Source organism: Falco punctatus (genome assembly GCF_963210335.1).
Source record: "Falco punctatus genome assembly, chromosome: 2".
In the NCBI taxonomy this organism is placed as follows: Eukaryota; Metazoa; Chordata; class Aves; order Falconiformes; family Falconidae; genus Falco; species Falco punctatus.
In genome coordinates, this window is record NC_137581.1 from 102,900,800 (window position 1) to 102,922,795 (window position 21,996).

The 21,996-nt window shown below is 37.2% G+C and overlaps 1 protein-coding gene across 3 annotated transcripts in view; it reads right to left on the reverse strand.

Annotated features, from left to right (window-relative positions):
• Positions 1 to 3,182: 3,182 nt before the first annotated feature.
• Positions 3,183 to 21,996, reverse strand: part of GABPA (GA binding protein transcription factor subunit alpha) — a 28,827-nt gene continuing 10,013 nt past the window's right edge. For all 3 annotated transcript variants that reach the window (XM_080374451.1, XM_080374449.1, XM_080374450.1), the window contains exons 5-10: positions 17,243 to 17,488; positions 13,927 to 14,121; positions 13,078 to 13,134; positions 11,904 to 12,044; positions 10,361 to 10,553; positions 3,183 to 5,997 (exon numbers count right to left, since the gene is read on the reverse strand). In XM_080374451.1, coding sequence (XP_080230577.1) covers positions 5,769 to 5,997; positions 10,361 to 10,553; positions 11,904 to 12,044; positions 13,078 to 13,134; positions 13,927 to 14,121; positions 17,243 to 17,488 — 1,061 coding nt within the window. In that variant the 3' untranslated portion in view covers positions 3,183 to 5,768. The remainder of the gene's footprint in view (positions 5,998 to 10,360; positions 10,554 to 11,903; positions 12,045 to 13,077; positions 13,135 to 13,926; positions 14,122 to 17,242; positions 17,489 to 21,996) is intronic.

Here is a 21,996-nt window from a genome sequence, read left to right on the forward strand (position 1 = left end):
CCTGGTGAATTATTCCCAAGGACAAGTTCAAGCTCCTGTTACAGCTTGTACCTCCTCGCAGGTACAGTTCATGTCATTTTATTAACTTATGGTTGCTCGCCAAACTGCTTCCCCATCAGTTTTGCCTCCCTCAGCTTTTTTAGCGGGCAAGTCGGGAGACACTCAAGGTACATGGCAAGTTTTGCACTTCACCGACTGTCTCTGCCCTCCCTTCGCTGGTCTCCGTGGGGACGCCAAAGCCCGGAGGTGGGTGTTACGGATTCCTGCACAGGGCCATTCCTGTGAAGCCCGATACACTGGCATGCCTCGGGTGCCAGCGAGCATGCTTCATTCTGGAAATAACACAGCTTTGAGCTTCTGGAATAGAACATTGCTTTCATGGGGAAAACCCCAGTAATTAATACCTTTTCCATCCTAACCCTGAAGTTTAAAGAACTGCAGCCTGCAGTCTTTCCCCCTAATGTCATTAAATCTCATCTCTTGCATTCTCACCCTTCCAGACTAATTTTTCCTATGCACAGTTTGCAGATTTCACTGTTAAAATATTTTTTTAAACATACTGCTTTCTCATTGTCTTTTGCAGCAGAACCTTTTTACAAACCCAGTTCCTATGAAGCAGTTCCTGTAGCCCTTGAAAATGAGAATATTCAAAAACCTAAGCTCACTGGGATGAGGAGGAAACATTTTTTCATCCCAAAATATCTTTCCCTAACTGTGAAGAATTTCAAATAAACAACAGATCTTGTAATTTCTATGAAATGTTTTAGTGCCATCCATGCTTGCTTCATTATAATTGATAAATATTACATATTCTTGTAATATATATAATTTATATAATTTGCTTTTTGTCTACTGAAATGGGGGTAACCTACTTTGACTAGTGAATTCTGATAGGCAGCCCACACAGGACTAGAAATACGGCTCCTAAATCCTAATTTCTTCCATTTAGGTTACAAGGCAGGTTGCAAAGGTAAGAGGAAGAAAAAGGAAAAAAAAAAAGCTGTCCTAAAGATATCTATTATGAACAATGAGTCTTTTTGCTACTGAAGACTCCCAGCTCATTTAGATCATTAGCAGCAAATACTTGAAGCAATTCAATAACCAAATTAAACAATTCTGCAAGTTTTCACACTCAACAAATCTGTGCTAAACTAACCAACCATTTTTCCTGCTGTTTCTGAACAATCATTTCAACTCCAGCAACCTGAAAAAGACTACAAACTGAATTTTTATTACTGTCTAGCGTCCAGTTGTTTCGTAAGTCAGGAACTGTTGGACAATTAAAAACAAATGCACTGTAGGTAGTTTTAGCTGTTTCTGGTGATGAGATCACTATTTCACATGAGTATTCCAGCTGTTTGCAATAAGAGTTATCTCTTCTTTTAAACAGATTTCATTTTTATTAAGTAATTACATAAGTAAGTTGCTTAAAACTATGATCAATAATTAAGTACCTTTGGATTCTTTCTTTCCCATCATAGCCAGTTACAGTGACACCACCTACAAAAAGAACTTACTTGGATGTGGTATGTGACAGACCACAACCAACCACAGAATCCTCTGCTTTTCCAGGTAAGTAAGATCCATTTCATGGGCTACATATGCATCTTCTGATACCACTGCCATTAGCACCACTTAGAATTGTTCTTTACTTGTGGAACTGGTCTTCTGGAAACCAAAATTAATTTAAGCACTCAGTATTTGTTCCTTCTCCTCAGCATTTTTTAACCTTACTTTCAAATTATTAATGGCTGAGATGTCAATACTCAGAAATTACAAGGCGATAAAACTTCAGTTTGCTGACTACGTGCTGCGGGCTCCAATCCTGAAATGATGCAAAATGTAATTGAGCCATAATATGTCTGATGTTCCGCGTTCTGCATTACAACTCACAAAACCAGTCAATCGTTCCTTCCTTTAATTATTAAGTAATCTTCTGTTTAGCATCATCTATATCAAAAATTACTTTTCCAAAGGAAAAAAATATTATACAGCATCAAACCAAACACATTGTAGAAGTCCTGCTATAGCTATATTAAAAAGCACAACCTTTAAGAATATGTACAACCTTAAACACACACCCCCCCCACACTCCACCCCGTCTAGTCAGCAAAAACATTTCCCACAAACCTGTGAGCAGTCCTTGTATCATGCTTCTTTGATTATCAGGCAACGGTATCCTATGTCAGCTTATTTTGCTCAAGATTGATAATTGCAAGTATTCCCTGTATCGTACCAATAAAAATTTAAGTCTGTGAACAGGAATCCCCAAACCAACACTAACATAAAGATATCAGTAACTATAAACACAAATAGAAGGTCCTCAATTAATAAGATACTGAACACTTTAAAAGGTGGCCAACAAATTACTGAAATGTTCTAAAAAATAATTTTAAGTTTGTTACACGTTGTTGCCAAGCTAAACACAAACATTTTGAAATCAAGTGTTCTGGTAGGTTTGAAGATGACAAAATATTTCAATCTTAAATTTGGCAGTCCAGATGGAGTAGTTCAGAGGTACCATGAGAATATTTTTATTGAAACACCATTTAAAAATAAGGTAGTAACAGTATAATCAGAACTTTATCTTTTTTACATAAGGACAGTACTAACAATTGAGTTAGCGGGCCACATGAGGTAAGTAGGGCTATTTGCAAGAATGACACAGTCCAAAGTCTACAGATCAACATGAACCCTTCCAACTTAAACACGGCTAAAAGCACAAACCTAACTCCTTTACAAGGCTCCATTTTGTCCTGCTACAGTTCCCAACATTATTTTTATCAAAGCACCATTTTGAGATTTACAATTAAGACCTTAAAGAAAGCTGTTACAGTAATGAGGACTCTGAGTTCCAGTTTAAAAGTAGAAGCACATAGCCAAATACCGAATCAAAGAAGATCCATCTTCAGAAGATCAGCCTGCCTTCTTCCTCTAACGAGCTTGTGATCTTAACAGTAATGAGAATAAAGCACATGTATTCATCTTTTAACTGGTTGCACCTGAATGGTATTACAAATGGCTTTCTGAAAAATTAAGAAGTCAACAGGAATTAGCTGTATAACATTTTTATTTTACCATATTGACATTTTATGCACAAATATTTTATCAGAGTAAAAATAGAAAATAATTGTTTCATGTAAAATTACCAAAAAAATGCAAAACACAAAAGAAATACATAATTAATTAGCAGAGTATAAGTGTCTTTATTTAAAGAGTAAAAAGTATGCAAAAAACCTTCCATTTTACAAAAAATTGGGAATATTCTTTCTATGTTCTCCTTCTGGCAGCAACAGAACAACCTTTGACAATATATTCTACATCTTTTATTTTACTGAAGACATCAAATTAGTCACAGATTTCTCCCTCAACTACAGAGAATGTGACAGTGATTTTACACCATCTAAAAAATTCCTTCTTTACTAATTAGAACGTGGTGGAAAAGCAGAAGATCCCACAACAAAGAACCTGAAGGACTATCATACCTACTGAAAAGCTGCAAAATAATAATTGGATGTATTTACAAAGAAACTGTGATATCAGAAGTTTCCCCTAGAGGGTTTGTCACGTAACAAGGATATTCAGGAGAATAAAGTATTGATACTACGTTCCCATTTTGCTGTTACTTTATCCTCCCACAGTCCAGTTTGATCTAGGGAGCTGGTATTTTAAAATTCTCTTCTTATACTGTATTTGAACTAAAAAGGCCTCTTATGAACCCTGCTAAATAGAACTAATGACTTGTAATGGACTTCCATTTAGCAATGGAGCAGCGTTATATACACCGTTGCTGCCACCAAACTACCAGCTTATTCCTAGCAAACAAACCTGCATCTTATTTGCATAAGTCATCTCAAAACACTTGCCAACTGGTGGAATCTGACTACTGTAACAGTAATAAAAGGATTGATGGTTAACCTCCCATGACAGAGCATTTACATACCTTGCTCAGGACTTCAGACTTTTTTTATAAAACAAAACCAGCATGCTCAGTAGACTGTGTGCTTTAAGAACTCAAGAATGAAAACAATATTAAGAGTTACTGCAAGAATCTGGCAAAAAAACCCAAAACTTTTAATTGTGGTGATGAAAAAAAATAGGCTAGAACTACATGCAGGATTTCTAGTTAAGCAAAAGCTATCTGCAGATGAACATCCACCTATAAACAAAAAGCTTTGTCCTCAATGCATCTTCAAAGTATACATGTCTTCTGTGTTCTTTGCCTTCTGCCTGCAAGTACGACTGTTCCTTTTCAGCTCAAGAGCAACAACCCAGTGGTCTTGCTCCTCAATATAAACGCATGTTACATTTAGAACCTCACTGTACAAACACTTTTAAGATTTAAAGTAATTTGATCCCTCAAAGAATTAAAGGGTTTCCCTTATACATTTGCATTTTAATTCTTAAATGCTACTAGAAGGGGGTTAGAAAATATGTATGGTGACATAATGTTTATATTGTTTAATAACACGTAGGGGCAAAAGCAAACCCAAAATCACACCATTTTCAGCCATCAAAAAAAATTAATCTAACAGGCATCATTACAGAAGCTCAAAAGTTGCAGCCTGTACTTTACTTGCACGTATAAGTTTGCATGAAGTACTCTCCATAGCTCAGAATTCAGGATACATTCCAACTACTTCAATTCATCATCCACACTTCAAATTGCATCCAGCTCTGGAGCATGCATTTGGCTTACGAAGCTTCAAAAACATCACTTGACGTTCAGAAGGAAATTAGTTTTAAATAAAAAATACATCTTTGTATTTTAATATATGTCAGACTGTACAATAATTTGGAAATCAAACTTCAGTCCACTGTAAAACTATTTTCAACTTGCATTTTGTTTCTAAACAGGGACTACTGACTGTGATTAATTTAAAGTCTTCAGTTACTAAGGTCGACTACTGTGCAGGTATAAGCACCTTGTGCAGAACGGAGCATTAAAAACTCCCACCAAAATAAACTACTCTTTGGGTGAGGGATATTTTTTCAAGTTTTCGAATCATCTTATGGGGGGGTGGTAATGGGGGGGGGGGGGGGGGGGGAAGAAGTTTGTCTTTGCTTTTTGCTAGATGGCTAGCGTTAACAATGTCTTTCAAAACAGATAAGTACTTGCCCTCATATGCATATTATCTACATATTATAATGAAATACTCATAATTGGCTTTTCACCTAAGACAGATCTAAACCTGGATCTCCTTCTTCAGCACTGATCTTCAGTTCAGTCTAGCCTTTATTTCCTTTGCTTATAAACCCAGAAGCTATTTTAAGAACCTGATGCTTTGTAATGTTTAATGTGTCTCTCAGCTCTGCTTGATTAAATGAGAATAATGAACATGTTCAACTTTGAAAGAATCAAATGCCGATTTGGTAGTTCAGCAGAGAAGACTGGGAAGGACTGAGTTCAGACAACTGATCAGCCTGCTTGCTGTAGGTACCTCATTAAAAAGCGCTGCAAAAATTACTTTGTACAGCTGCGGATACAGTGTGCTGACCAGTTCCACCTTTCTCATCAATTTCAGATTGCATACCATAAAGGCCCTGACTCAAAGCTGCAGAACTTGTGGTGATCCCTTAACTTATATTGAAATATATGCTGTTAAAAGATCAAAATTTATGCAAGTCCCAGTTCTTTATAGAAAATCATGCTTTATATTGTACTGTCAAGAAACAAAAGAAGTTTCCAATTGTGATAAAGGTTAAGAGCAGCAGCTGCTCTGGTTATAGAGGAAAGGCCTCAGGTTCCCACTTTCAGGTCCTAGTGCTTAATTATCTTTCTCTGTTTGCAGGGATGCTGTAGCTAGTGCTACTGCTGTAACTGGCTGTGCAATGCCATGGAGTTGCATCTTGGCTAGTTTCTTCTGCTCACATTCTGTGACCAACCGATTCAGCTCTGCTGCGCTGTATCCAATGAGAGTTTTCAAGTCGCAGACAAATTTGTACACAAACCTCTTGCCCTGCACTTTGCAGATCATGTCTCCATCATAGTAATACCTGCAGAAAGTAAAAAAAAAAAAAAAAAAAAGTAAATTTTCAGCATCTGTAGTTTCCACATGCATTGGTTCTTAAGGTCAGTCAGAGGCCACAATATTAATCTTTTTCTCATCAAGATTCTCATATAATTTCATATACCAAGCTACTGTTTAGCTATTTGCTTGTATGACAAAAGGAAGAGGGCTGAAAACTGTCCCTGCACCTTGATATGTTAAGGAGAAACAAAACACAGTATTTATTTTATAGGCAGTCAGAAGCACCAGTTCAGAAATGAAGGTCTCCGAGAAGTTTAAAAAAAACATCTTGGGAGGAGGAATAAGCAAAAAAAATGCTTTGCTTTAATAAGAAAATGCTGCCTGTCCCCCCACCATTATTGTCTTTCTCTTTCTGTACTTGTCTCTGCTTTTCTGAGGAAAAAAACTCACATTGGAAACAGTTTGAAAATTAGCACTGCAGCTTCTATGATGTTAAAGCAGTCATTCTCTCAGTGTTGTTTTCAAAGATAGAAGTAACACTACAAAAGATGTTTGGGGTTTTTTTAGTTTGGTTGGTTTTGGTTTTTTTTTTATAGTTCATATCCTGGCAAAACTACATATGTTGCCTTTATTTACATCTAAAAGTGACTTCTCTAACTATGAATACTTTTTACTTCGTGTCACAAAAGAATTATCAAACTGGGCAGAAACGCAGTAAAGATAACAAAGTCTGTATGACCCACTGTGCTCCAGAGACATTACAAAACTTTAGGTGATAGCAGTAAAACAGAAGTTAGAATTTTACACTTCTGTTGCTGTTCTGGTCTCACTGCAGGCATTAATAGAACATGTCACATCATTAAAAAAAACTAAGTGGCTGGGACATAACTTAGACTTAATGAGCTTAACAAGCTTGTGATAAATTTGGGAAAAAAAAAAAAAAAAAAATCAAACCCAAAACTAACAACAACAACACAAGAAAAAAATCACACAATTTCCTCAAAATCATTACCCAAATGCAGTGCAAATTAGTCCAGCTATCTTGACTGCCTAAAACTTGGTGCTCTGAGTCACATGCTTGTAAAGCAAAAATAATTCTCATTCACCAGCAAAATTAGTAAATAAAAAGCCTAACTTCTGTCTCCCTGCTCTAGTGTAAAAGAGGTAAGTTACTAAGAATCCAACCAAATTTCTTCGGGCACCTCAGATTCTGAAAAAAAAAAAAAAAACCCAAAACAAAAAACAAAACAAAAAAAAAAACCCCACCAAAACCAAACCAACCAACCAACCAAAAAAACCACACACCTTTAAATTTCTTACTTTTGAGGGTCAGGATCTAAGCAACAGGACCAAAGAAAAGATAGGATGAGGAACAGACTATGCAGAAAAAATGTTGGCAAGACTGCTGGTTACTGATATCATACAGGAAGCCACAGAGGCCTGTTACGGAGCGCAGGAACTGTCAAAATAGCTTGCTGCTGCTCTGCGGGTAAAGCAAGTTTGGTCCATTTGCCAAATCTCTCCTTTACCTTTCTCCTGAATGACATAGTTATACAAACGCCTCCTCTTCAGTCCTCCTCCTCACTCCACACCCCCAAGCTAACACCTGCACCTCCCTCACTTTATGTTTTCTTCTCCACATCATTACACTTGTTCCTTAACTGCTACTCTGCTCCCACTCAGCACTTCACACCAGCCCCATCCTCCAAGGCATCTTCTTGGCACCAGCTGAAGGTTCTGTTGTTGTATGGTGTCCATCACATTCAGCCTCCTAGTGAGGCAGTGAGGTTTAGTTAGAACAGGTTGGATGAACTCCATAACCTAGAGATGATAATTTATGTTCAGCTTTGAAGTACAGTCTTGCTGTGCTGGGCAGAATTGGAGATGGGTGAGTGATACCCTGGTGTATCCCTCACACGTGAAATAATACAGTAGGGTTTAGAGTGTGGGAACCCTGGGCAGGCATTCATGTTAAATGTGACAGGGTCTTGGACATAGAGAAACTGGGGAACTGGCAGGTGCGCCAGCTGACCTGGGTCAATACAAAGCATCTGCAGAAAGCCAAAGTTTGTAAAATTTGGCTGTGTCATATGTCAAGTGCCATCAGCCAATTTTTAATTTTAAGTTTTTAACTCTGTACAATAAATGTAAGTGCTTGTACAATCCTGTACAATGTCTGTCTCAAAATAATGCTGTAGAAAAATATTTACAAAACTGAATAAATTTAAATTATTTAGTCCACATTACCAATATAACCAGAAAGCAAAAGGATCACAAGAAACTAGTCTGCATTTACACAACAGCCCAAACCATACAAGACTCCCACATCTCATGCTAGAAACACTACAGTTAAAATTGAAGCAGTGCGGCGAGAGGATTTTTTCAATATTATGTTGAATGCATTTCTGATTACAGCATTTGCTTATTCAAAAAATACAGAAAGCTAAAAATAAATAAAAATACCCAGGCGAGTGCACAAAGCCTTGGTTACTGAAATGTTCTGCCTTAGTTACTGGAATGTTCTAAGTCACATGAAAATTTTGTTTTAGAATAATACAAGGGATGAATTATTTTTCTTCAACTCTCACTTCCCGACTGCACAACTAAACAGATGTTGATTTTAGAAAATTTACCAAGGTGTATGTAACAAAAAACCCCTGCTCTTCCACTTTTCACCCTGTCCTAGCTTATATACTGACTGGTTTTCGTACAGCTGGACAGAAGAGCTAGCACATTTCTCAGTAACATCAACATAAAATTTTCTGTATTAATCAATAGTTGACATGGGGATTTCAGTACATTAGTAAACAAAACATAGTACCATTTAATAAAACTTTAGCTTGGCAACAGTGTTTATCATGGGAGTAGCAAGACGCATTAAACATCCCTTCAGACATTCAAGTGTTAGAAAACATGTCAATATTGATGCAGCTGCCAAAATGGCAACATTGAGGAATGTGATTTCTGTAATTCTGTGACTAAAATATAAATGCAAAACTTCTCTAATAGTGATTTATGCAAATTACTGTGCAGACATCTGTTTAATATCCCAGTGATAAGAACATTATTCTAAAGTTCTTCAGCTGGCTTTGAGATCTTCTGCAGACTTTATTAACAAAACCCAAAACACATTAGCATCACCATTTACATGATTTTTATGTTCCAGAAAGTTTTCACATGTACCTTCCGCACACAAACGCAGATTCACAGGTTGAAAATGCGGGAATGGTATTGCAACAATACAGGCTGAGGAGCAGCTCTACTGGGAAGGCCCTGCTTTGGGCAGGAGGTCGGACCAGAGACCTCCTGAGGCCCTTCCCTCCCAAAGAATTCTGTGATCCTACAAAATGAATAGTATTCTAATTCAATATATAAATAATGGAAGAACAGCCACACAAGACCACACTAAAGATCTATCTAGAACAGGATACAGGCTCCAACAGATCAAAAGAGGATGCCTAAACAAAAAGCATGAAAGTAAGCATGTATCAATGCTCTTCCTTGCTTTCAGTGATCTGGGGCTCAGGAACTTCTAGAAGTTGTGCCTTTCCATACCTAACATCCTTCAAAATATTTCTTTTTCATTAATTTGTTCACTTTCCTCTCAAACTCATAAAATAATTCCGACATCCACAATACTGTGCCTAAAGAAATTACAAGACAAACGAAAAGGTATAGTTAAGTTGTTTATCTGGTGCCTGCCAGTTTCTTCTTTCTTTACCATCATTTCTCATAGAGGTATTTTTAAATAGAAGAATTTTAATAGAAAAGGTAATTTTTTTAAAAAAAAGAATGGTAGATGAGTTTACTTGCTTTTTTAAAAAAATAGTGCAGTGAAAAGTGGAAATGCTGAGAAGTAAATCTCAGACTTCAACCAATATACAACTTTACTCACATAAAAGAGCTTCTAAAACTGCTTAAAAAAATTGCAGGATTAGGCAATAAATACCTTTCTTGAAAACTAATCAAGAGAAGTAGATTTAACCATATCAGAATCAGAAGTTAGAAGTTAAATCTTAATGACTTCAGAGAACTTGCACAAATCTTCAGAGGCCAAAATAATCAGGGGAAAAAGTCTAACATTCAGCTACTTGCATTCTTCCCACTCCTCAAACACATCACCTACAATGACTCAATAATACAAGTCCCTCTTACCAATATCAAACTACAAAATCATGATGGAATGAAGACAGCCTGAAACACTTCCATTTCTTGTTGATAAAAGCTCACTATGTTGGAATCACAACTGCTGAAACATACCTGTCAACTGTATTTTTCAATTTAGCACCCCTAATATAGCCGCAAGTCTTGTGTTATGATAGTTAAAAATAAGGTAGCCAAGTGGAAGCAAATCGCTTAATACCTGATCGGTTCCTAAAGTTCCTTACCTTAAAGCCCGACTAAGCTTCTCATAGTTCATCGTGGGCTTGTTTTTGCGCTGTCCCCATTTTTGTGCAACCAGTTCAGGTTGATTCAATTTAAACTCTCCTTCATCACCAACCCAAGAAATACAGTCCCGAGCATCTTTGTCAGTGAGAAGTTCTAATAAAAACTGCCACAACTGGATCTGGCCATTGTTTCCTGTTGAAATAGGAACAATAAGTTCCGTTTAATTAATTTAATTTGTCCTTTTTATGTTCCACTGATAGCTAAAAATTTTCAACCAACATATTAAAGCAGACCAACATAGAATATACGATGGAAGGAAAACTTGCACTTAATTTCTTCTAATTATTCTTTTGCAAAAATTTTCCTACAAAGTCATCAGTATTAATCTATTAAAAAAGAAACTGATACAGGAAAAAAAAAAAAATCCAGATTTCTCATTAATCTTTCCCTAGAACTTCAGAAAAAAAACTAAACACAATACTACATATAGTCATTTAGACACACATCTATCCCAAAAATATAACAGATTTAGCAAGAGCTGCTTATTCCTCTTCAAGCACACATAAACACACATGCACACACACATATACCTATGTAATGGAAATTGTGTGGGTTTTTTTAAATTTAGTCTCAAATTTCAACATTAAATATTAGAAATACTCCCCCTAAACTTCAGTTTATGTCAACATAATGTCTTGCATGTACAGTCATTAAGATTTCTTTTTAATTCAAGCATCTGCAGTTAAATTCCTAACTTCTCAATGATATACAGATAACAGACTTAATGCCTACAGGGAAAAACACCAGAGTATTCCTCACTGATGTCAGCCGATACAATCTTGGCCTAAGAATCCTGAATGACAACATAATAGATGGGGGGAAGGAAAGGATTTAGCATAAAAATTCACAACAGTGGAGAGAACCAAAGCAAATATGACAGAAAAAAAAAAAAAAAGATTAAGATATTAAGGAGACTTAATAATCAAAGAGTACGTATGAATAACTAATTCAAAATTTGCATATTTAATGTGCAGTTTTTGAGAAGGTGCATTCATTTAACAAAACAAGAAACCTAAAACTCAATTAATTGTAAAATCAACAAATTGAGGGGTGGGGGTGAGGGAGGAGAAATACAAGTAGAGCAAGTAGTAAGTAGCTAGGCTAGGATTCTACAACATACAATAAAAGTTTATTTTCTCTTTCTGTAAATGGAAAGTGGAAAGAAGTTAAAAGCTTGAGTAAATGCTGTGCAGTGGTTTAAGAGGACAGACTGTTAAGTGATAGAAGAAACAATTTTATGCACTATTTACTGCAGGACTCAAAAGCTGCAGTACCACGTTAACACAGCACCTATCTGAGCTAACGAACCTGCCAGCTCTACATGTGCTTGTGATATATTTTGTAGCTGCAGTCCCCTTCACACCACATGGACTTCTACGAACTTCACATTTAGAGTGACAAAGATGTGTTCTACAAAACTGTAATTCAAATTAATGGGTAAGTGGTTACCACATTCGCATTTTAAAATAGCACAGACAATACCTGTTCTGTTCCCAGGGGAACTTCTATCTTCCCCAGCGATCCTTGGAGCTCTCTGTACTTTAGCTGCCTTTGCGCTGCTGTTTATTACTTTAATGGTGGTTGGGGTAGCAGGCTGTACAGATGCTGGAATAATCTGCACAGCTGTAAAGCACAGAACATTGCAGAACATAAATTATAAATTGCTGGCACAGAAATAGGCATATATTATTTATTACCTGTATTATCATAACATCTAGGAACCAAGTTTTTTCCTTTGCTAAAAAGACACACCGTGTATTTACACACACAATGCTAAGAATAATTTAAAGATTTTTCAACTCTTTCAGTGGAAATTATGGTTTTAGACTTGTAGCAGTAATGCCACATTACAGATAAAACATCAGCTTTAGTTTACTGTCATGTATATTACATGCTCCCATAAAAGCATTTTTTCATCTTTACACTGTTCCCTTATGATCTACCCTAATGCACTTTTGTCTACAGTCACTGTACAACCCTCCACACCTGCTGTTCAAACAGCAACCAAAAACCCTTCTATAGCAATGCTATAAGAAAATGCAAATGATTCATTCTAGGTGACTTTAACTAGACACAAACCCAGGATGTAATACACAGTCTATTTAACATATCAGCTGCTTACAAATCTTCTGAAAATTGACTCATTTTAATAATTTATGCTGCCGCTTCAGCTGGAAGAATGAGTTTTAAATAACTGAAAAGTTACTTTAATGTATTTTTTCTAGTATTGGTTTCAAAGCAAGTCCTCTCTTCCACACTCCCTTTCAGTTTTTTGGAAACATTTTCTTTTGAAATCATAACATTTTAATATATCCATTCATTAATGTAATTATAACTCAAAAAACCAGAACAATTCAAGACCTCCAATATCTATCCTACACAGCTTATTTAAAGAGAGTGGAAAACCTACCAGCCAAAATAAAAGTCAGAAACTTTCATAGTTCAGGTCATACAACACCTTTCAGTCAATAACAAAATATTGAAAAACTCAATGTTTTGTTTTCAAGTTTAAAATATGCCCTGCTCCCGTCACCAAGGAAAACTACTCTCTTGAGTGATTTTCTAAATGTTGTACTATTACAATGCGGAACCAAAGTACAGTGCTAAACCCGCAAACAGTTAACTGTATGAATTAACTGCTGGCAGAAGTACTTACGCTGATCAATGGTAACAGTTGCTATTTCTCCAGAGTGTTCTTGGCTAGCCAATACATCTGCAAATTAGAAAAAACCCAGTAAATTTTTATTTAACCCATAAATTCCAACTCACCTGAAGATCAAAAATTTTTATATTTCATAGTGGAAAAGTGTCAGAATTTGGTATCACTTTGCAAAAGACCGAGACATGCATAGCTCATGGTCTTATGAGTAGAGATGTTTAAAGTTTATAATTTGATTTCTAGAAATAAGGATGTACATGGTGAATTTCAAAGTATCTTATGCATTCTCCGTCCTTTAGCTACATCACATAAATGAAGATGGAAATAGTTTCTAGTCTGCCAAGTTACATCCAAGCATGATAAATCTGAAACACACATATATATTATTGTATTATGCACATACAATGTATCACTTATCAGTTGTGTTGTGTACCACCTAAGGGTTTCATTGCTTATGTTTAATAATCTTCATTTCTATATGACACAGAGATGCACATTAAATAACTCCAAATCAATGTTTAGTTATAAAACTATCAAATCCAGGAGATGCACAAATTAAGAACCTTTATTAAAAACAAAGGAGGAATCATCAGTCAGTAATTCCTAATAGTTACGAAGTTCAATAAAAGACAGGCAGACAGTGTTTAGTATGCAAACATGTTTCATAACAGCAGACATTCTCACTAATATCTCCTGTTATCTTGTACAGATGCCCTCATTTTTACTGCCAATATTGAAGTAGAAGAAAAACAACTGTTCACAATTGGTTTCATCTTTAAAGAAAGAAAAAAAGAGAAGGGTGAAAAGGGAATAAGTAAAATCAGTTACAGAAAAAAACTCCCCTACATTTTCGGAGAAGCTCTAAATGGCTCCAGAGAATTTCTCCCCGTGGGACGCGCTGGAAGAAGTCTTCTTGACTGAGGCTGCAGAGTTCTCGTCCAGGAATGCTGAGTGCATTGAGGTCAATGTCAGTCATGCTGAACTCCTTCATCACCCACACCACCCAGTGGAGCACCTGGTCTGTCGACCACTGTACTGGGTCTGGGAAAAAGAGATGAAACTGCAAATCGTTTCATAATATGCTGCAGGGTTCCTCCTCAATTATATAACTTCCATGAAGGTAAATATGTAACATAAAGCACCACAGTTACCTTGACCAAATCTGACTGGGCGCAAAGCTGACCCCTCTTAAAATGCTGATAGCATAGTGTGGCTTGGTGGACAGGTGGAGAGGGCAAAAAAGGGATTTTCCTTTATCAAAAGCTTTTACATCAGAACTATGCCTGACATTTCTCAAACACAGAACATAATTATTTCTCTTTTTCCAAGGTCTTCAGTTTCAAAAAAAATATATTGATCAGCATGTGATTATGTCGAAATACCATATTCTAAACTCATTCACGTAATCAGAGTTTCTAAAGTATTAAAAATGACCATTGTACTGGGTTTGGCTGGGATGAAGTTAATTTTTTTCACAGAAGCCTGTATAGGGCTGCATTCTAGGTTAGTGACCAAAGCAATGCTGATAACACAAGGAGATCTTTTAGCTACTGCTGAGCAGTATTTGCACAGAGTCAAGATGTGACTGACTAAAGCCCTAGGGGTGGAACAGGACCTGTCAAACCCCTGCAACGGAAGAAGGCTCAGAGAAGATGACCAAGGGTGAAGTGCCCATGCAGCTCAAAGAATAATGCAAAGAAGCTGACTTTATCTCAACAAAAAGGAGACTGGAAGGTGGCCTTTTAGATAAACAGCTATCAACAGCCAAGCAGATCAACTGGTGGTATAAATGTCTCCTTGAGCCAGCCAGATCATGAATATGTGGCTCAGCCCAATACAAGAGTACACGAACTAGACAACTAGCAAAAGAATTTTGAAGACAGCAATGAGCTTGAGCTGGTTTCAACCCATGTATTCCTTCCTGGTGACTGAGGACACCCAGCATTGCGATGGTGAGCATATTATAGAGACCAGTAACAGGAATCACATTGGTATTGTGACTGAGCAGTGTACTGTAACTGCTATATTTTCCTAAGTGTAACTTGCCATTGTCCTGTGTTTTTAGAATAATTTGTATCATGCTGCTAAATCAGAAATTCCATGCAACATCAACTATCTTAAAGTAAATCTAGTATTACACATTACACCCTCTATGTATGGAATATCTAAAAGAATCTGGTCAGAGTATTGGACTGACACAAGGTCTTCTCCGTTTCTTACTTGGCCACTCCACAAGTGAAGAGGCTGGGGGTACACAAGAAACTGGGAGAGGACACAGCCAGGACAGCTGACCCAAACTGACCAAAGGGATATTCCATGCCATATGACAGCAGCAGCAGCAACACCACCAAGGGTCAGTTTTTTCCAAAGTAGCCCTTGCATGGAGACTGCATGGATCAGCCCACCACACATGTGGGCTAATAAACATGTACCATAAATCAAAATATAAAACAGTAAGTGGAAAATATACCACATCTAGAAAGACCATATTAAATAAACCATTAAACGAAGATTGGATGGAACCAGTGCATGCCTGTATTTGAATTAAACAAGCCACACCATCAAGTTTGGGGATGCCCGTTTGGCACTTCAACAGAATTCAACATGCACATCTTTTACATGCCAGTGCCAAACGCAGAATAGTATAGACAACTCACAGAGCAGAGGAATATATAGAAGTGGTAATAAATTATCAATTCAAGATATGGGCAATACACGACTTGTTGACTCAAGACATTTTAACATAAGAAGTCTGTTGGTTCAAGCAGTACTCGTATGAACAAGCTAGAGAGAGGATGGGTAAGGTAAGCACCATCTCCAAAACTTTGTTGATGTTGTGTGCAATACATTAAAGCATGTCAACAAGTAAGAACTCAAAATGGAAACTAAAGCAGAGAGATTTACTTTCACTGTCTCAAAGGCAAAAAACAAGAGCAGAACTAATATCAATTTTTAAATTACATACCCCAAACAGATGTCACTTCACAGGTTTTTATTTTAAGAATTAAAGAAAATAAGTTTCCTAAGCATATAAACATATGTAGGAGCTACAAATTCCATTTTGCTTAATAAAGGACAGTAATGTTGCATCATTTTTCACTGATGCAACCTAAAACCATGCAAAGTAATACTTTGGAAAAGCTGTATCAAAAGGGTTTTGGTCTTCAAAATGTTATCAGCAGCGAATTTTCACCAAGAAGCTGCTAACTTGTTCTCATTGACAGAACATAATCTGCAAGTAACACAAATCATTACTTTCTCTAACCTGTTCCATTGTTTCCAAGTTTCCTGCTGCTCCCTTTTCTGGCTTTATTTCTCATATCAATTAATAATTTCCTTCTTCCTAGGGACCTTTGCAATGGTACCAAAGCTTTGGATTCTATTACCAGAAATTTGTAAAGTCTAGTAAAATCCACCAAAACATAGTAACACCAAGGGAAAGCCACAACATTTTAAAGACCTGCTAAAAGCTAATTTTCCATTTGCAGCAAAACAGAGAAACCTGCAAGGATGAAGATACTGAACCACTACCTTCAAAACCCAGTTTCAGTTCAATCCTGAGCAAGTATTCAGAGATGCTTTTTCTATGCTAACATTAAACTAGCAGCTTACTAAAGTAACAACATAATTCAAGAGAGATGATCATCTACCAAAATACTTACATTCAGTTCTGAATCATCTTTTTCCAGCATGTTGAAGTCAAGTATGGCTTTCCATGCCAAATCTGATTTAACGCTGTACTCTGCATCCTACAACTCACAGTTTCAGTATCTTTAGAGAAAACCCCCACCAAGTACTGAGTTTAGTTCTAATTCAGACATACGTGAAAGAGCTTTATGACTAACAAATGGATTTTTAAGGAGGGAAGAAGAAAATACTTTCTAAAAATTGCAATAATAAGCAAGTTACGGAGCAAAGAGCACTATTTTAAGAACGATTACAAGCACTGATTCTGCTTTTCTTTAGACTTCTCATGCAGATATTTGCACTGTACTTACCCATACCATAAGAAACCTTCTCTCAGGTATTGGAGCACTTTAATTACATAACCAAAATTAATAATCGTTTAAGAAAAAACACCAAACCCCCAAACAAACAAAAGAACCTAGACCCTACTTGAACACACACACATGCACACACACAGAGAACCATGTATTATTACCATAGGGTATCCCAAGGCGCTCCTGCTCCTTTCGGTAGCCTTCCAGTGCTGCAGCCCATCGTGTCACTTGTTCAGAGGTTTCATCTGAAATTGTTGTTATGTGCTTTGTTCCATCCAAGGTTATCACCTGAGCTTCCTCAACAAGGTGAGCTTCAGCCTCTGCATGATGAGCATCTGGATCAATCACTACCTCCACAGTCTCCACAGGCTTCACAATTTCAAGGATGTTTAACTTGGGCTCTATCCCTAAATATACAAAAAACAAACACAAAATTTAAAGGATAGCAATGCAAATAGGACAAAATTAAAGCTTTCTGATTAATAGGTGTTACCATACTTAAGAAAGAAGCATGACATAAAGGCATCAAATTTCTCCAAGTGTCCTAAAGTGGAATGACATATTCTGTTATACAGTATATACATTAGTAAGTTGAATACAAAGCTTTTCCCTTTTCTCCAGGAAGAAACAGCTTCCTGTTCTTATCTAGGTGATGCATTTCACATATCTTGAACAGAATGTTCAGCATGTGGGCATAAAGAACAACTATCTTCATCTGTAAGAAAATATACCAAAACAAAGAAGAAAAAAAAAAAAAACCACCCCAAAAAAACCAGAACAAGCATCCACCTCTTTCCCCCAACAAAGAGGCATTTCTTTCAGCCTTTACAATATTCCCCTGGTATCTCTGGTGTCTACACACAGTAGGTTTCTTTCAGTACCCTGAGAGAGGCAGTGTGTTCAACTGCAAGTTAAAACTAGAAAATTCTTCATGTTTTAAGCTTCATCAGCTATTCCTGTTTTGGTTTTATGCCTGTCATTCAAGATGTTAGGCCACATAGCTGGAATATATGTTTGTATGTATTCTACAGCAATAAAGAACCCATTCACTAATGCCACTAATGCTTTGTATCACCACCTTCTCTGTCACCTTCTGAGAAGGAACTTTGTCCAATTAGTGCCTCACCAGATTTCTGACATTGTTTAGAAGATATTTCTTGTCATTATAAAATGCTGAACAGAAAAAAATATTTCAAATTTTGTGACATATAATTTCCATTATAATAACTAACAACAACACTTTAAGAGATTTTTATCAAATACATTTGCACATTAAAAAAAAAATAATCTGTGAAATTCTAATTTATTATGACTTGGAAGACCTTGACTAGGGTTAGGCAGTTGAAAGTAGGATTTACAGAACATCACATGGCCAGAACAACTTCAGTATCTTGTGCCATAAGGTATTACTTTGTGTCCCTCCCATCTAATCTATATGAAAGCTCAACGTGAGATGGCAGGTTCCAGCTTTAAAAGCTAAAATCACAATCTATTCAGAGTTTATAAAGGAAAAGAAATGGAGTACTTAGCTGTAGTACAAGTAAAAACGAACCAATTTTTTTTCAGACAAGTATGCTTCTAGACTTTAAAAGGAATTCAGCTTGAGAAAAATATTAGAAAGGGAAAGCTACAAAGACCGTAAGTATAGTATGCAGCAATATGAAGTTAAGGAAGTGAAAACAGACGCAGACAACCAGTAAATGGTTGACTAGATGAAGCAGCAAACATGAACAAAAAGCAAACAAGCACCTTAGGAGAGTAAGTGCTTTATCTAGGCCATGTAAGATTAACAAGTGCAGCACAGGATTGTTTTAAAGTCAGACAGAAATGGATAGGGGGAAACACTAAGGGTTAAGATTCTATCTTCAAAAAAGAAAGAAAAAAGCTTCTAGAAAGGAACAGCTCACTACTGTTCAACAAAATAATTCATTGTCAAACAGCTAGATGTCAAAAGAACTGTGACTCTACTGCTTTGTCCATAATGCAAACATGGAAATAAAAGTGATGAGTCTCTATACAGAAATCAGCTAATAAGTAAAAATGTTGGCAAGTAACAGTCTGCCACCTAACCTACTGCAAGCTAGACCAACATTAATTCACTGGGTTTGTCTGCATCTCTTGTTACATCTCTGCCTTTACCTACTGCATAAGGAAACAGATGTCCAGTCTTCTCTGGACAGTACATAAGTTGTGGAACACAATGTGACAACACATTCCAGAAGTATAAATTGGTACAACGTACAAAAATTCAAGCACATTAGCTATCAAGACATGTCCAGACATTGCCCCACTACAAACCCGTTCACTGCTAATTGTCTAAAGCTAGAGAATATACTTGGGTTAAGACTGACCTACAGGCAATCTGATTTTTTTCTCCTTGAAATATCTAGTTTTAACCACAGCCACAGACAGGACATTAGTCGAACTGCACCTTTAATCTAAATCAGTATGTTTCGTTACACTTATGAATCGTTCCTTTACATGCTACTAATAATAAAAGCCTAAATATCGCAAAAGAGTTTAGAAACCACAGTCAAATGAGGAGTTACACACTTAAAACAGGACTTGCTCTTCAACTACCCAAATCCAAAGAACCTTTTGTGTTTAACTATCACTTATTCTCAAAAATCTGTGTAAGTATCCATAGTACAGCTACATACACACACACACAGAAATTCTGAGCGCAGTTAGGCCCTAACATCATAAGTCAGTCAAGCATTTAAAAAGTAGGTGGAACTGCATCTGTTTGGGAAAATTTTAATCTTGCAGGTATGCTCTGGGTGTACGTAAGAGACAGAACTGAGCTCAACACAAACAGCAGCTACAGACACTTTCACTTACAAACACAGCTTTGACTCGTTTCAGTTTGTATATGTGGTATGTGAACAACATGAATGGCAGGTTAACTGGACTACCTGTTCATATACTTTGCAAACAACAAGAAATAGAAAGCAAAAATACATTGTCTACCTCCATAATACAAGTGTCTCTCCTCCTATGGCTCAAACCAATGATTGTCAGAGATTGCTGCTCTCAATCTAGTACCTCTGTCTCACACAGTTCATCTGAAAAAAGTGTGGTAAGTACTCTCATTCAAGCTTGCCTCTACTCTGTGGATTAAGGAAATAGAAAAAACAAGAAAAAATTCCTTCAGCTGACAGACTGCCAGCCAGATCTTCCACCTCTAAAGTCTTCCCAAAAAAGATTTTCAACCTATGCCATACACCCAGCACTGGAATTTACAGTCTGAAAAGTTTATCTTCCCTCCCTGCCCTCCATTTATTTTCTGTAAAGAAAAAAAATAAATTGACTAAAGATAGGGTTAAAATCCATTTTATCTTATCTCAAGAAAAAAGACAACTATCAATTTTAACAACTTAACGATGGCAAAATGTTAATTTTGTATTATCTATAGTCAGACAGGCAGGAGAAAGTCTTGATCAGATACTACTTGTGTCCAGATTTTTTTTAAAAAAAGCAAACCCAAACAAAAAACCAAAGCAAAATATTTGCTACAGAAGTTGTCAAAAGTAAAGGGTTTTTTTTCAAATTCTTTGACAATACAATTTGATACAATGCAGTTACTCAGATCTCCACAAACTTGTAAGAGGCTTAGTTCAGAGCAGTACAGAAGAACAGGGCTGTGCTCGAAGTTGCTGTTCTCATAATGGCAGGAAAACACTATACATCTCCATTCTTCAAACCAGAAGACAGGAGTTAAGGCAAGGTGGAGTGACAGAATGGTCTTTCTAGTAAAAAGAATAAACAGGACTGATATTTCATCTGACTTAACTTACGTTAAGGTATCTTTGTACGCAACACTAAGAGAACTACAATGGACTACATTTCAGCTGGTGTTTGTTCCTCTGAATTTACATGTCTAATCAAAATTTGATGGAACACTTGAACTGACATAATGGCTTTTCTCTCAAGAAGTCACAGAATCATAGAATGGTTTGGGCTGGAAGGGACTTAAAGATCACCCAGTTCCAACCCCCCTGCCACTAGACCAGGTTGCTCAGAGCCCCATCCAGCCTGGCCTTGAACACCTCCAGGAAGGAGCATTCACAGCTTCTCTGGGCAACCTGTGCCAGTGTCTCACCACCCTCACAGTAAAGACTTTCTTCTTAATAGCCAATCTGAATTGATTCTCTTTCAGTTTAAAACTATCACCCCTTGCCCTAACACTACATGCCTTTGCAGAAAGTCCCTCTCCAGCTTTTTTACAGGCCTCCTTTAGGTACTGGAAGGCTCCCCAGAGCCTTCTCTTCTCCAAGCTGAACAACCCCAACTCTCTCAGCCTGTCTTCATAGAAGAGGTGCTCCAGCCCTCTGATCTTCTTTGTGGCCCTTCTGTGGACTTGCTCCAAACAGATCCACGTCCTCCTTACGTTGGGGGCTCCAGAACTGAACACAGTACTGCAGGTGGGGTCTCATGAGAGCAGAGCAGAGAGGAAAAATCACCTCCCTCGACCTGCTGGCCACTCTTCTTTTAATGCAGCCCAGCACATGGTTGGCTTTCTGGGCTCAAGCACACATTGCCAGGTCATGCTGAGCTTTTTGTCCACCAGCATCCCCAAGTCCTTTTCCTCAGGGCTGTTCTCAATCCATTCTCTGCCCACCTTGGATTGATACTGGGGATTTCCTTAATCCATGTGCAGGACATTGCACTTGACCTTGCTGAACTTCATAAGGTTTGCACAGGCCCACCTCTCAAACCTGTCAAGGTTCCTCTGGGTGGCATCCCTTCCCTCCAGCGCATCAACCACACCACACAGCTTGGTGTCATCAGCAAACTTGCTGAGGGTGCACTCAATCCCACTGTCCATGTCACCAATGAAGATACTCAATAGCACTGATCTCAGTACAGACCCCTAAGGAACATCATTCATCACCAGTCTCCAATTGGACACTGA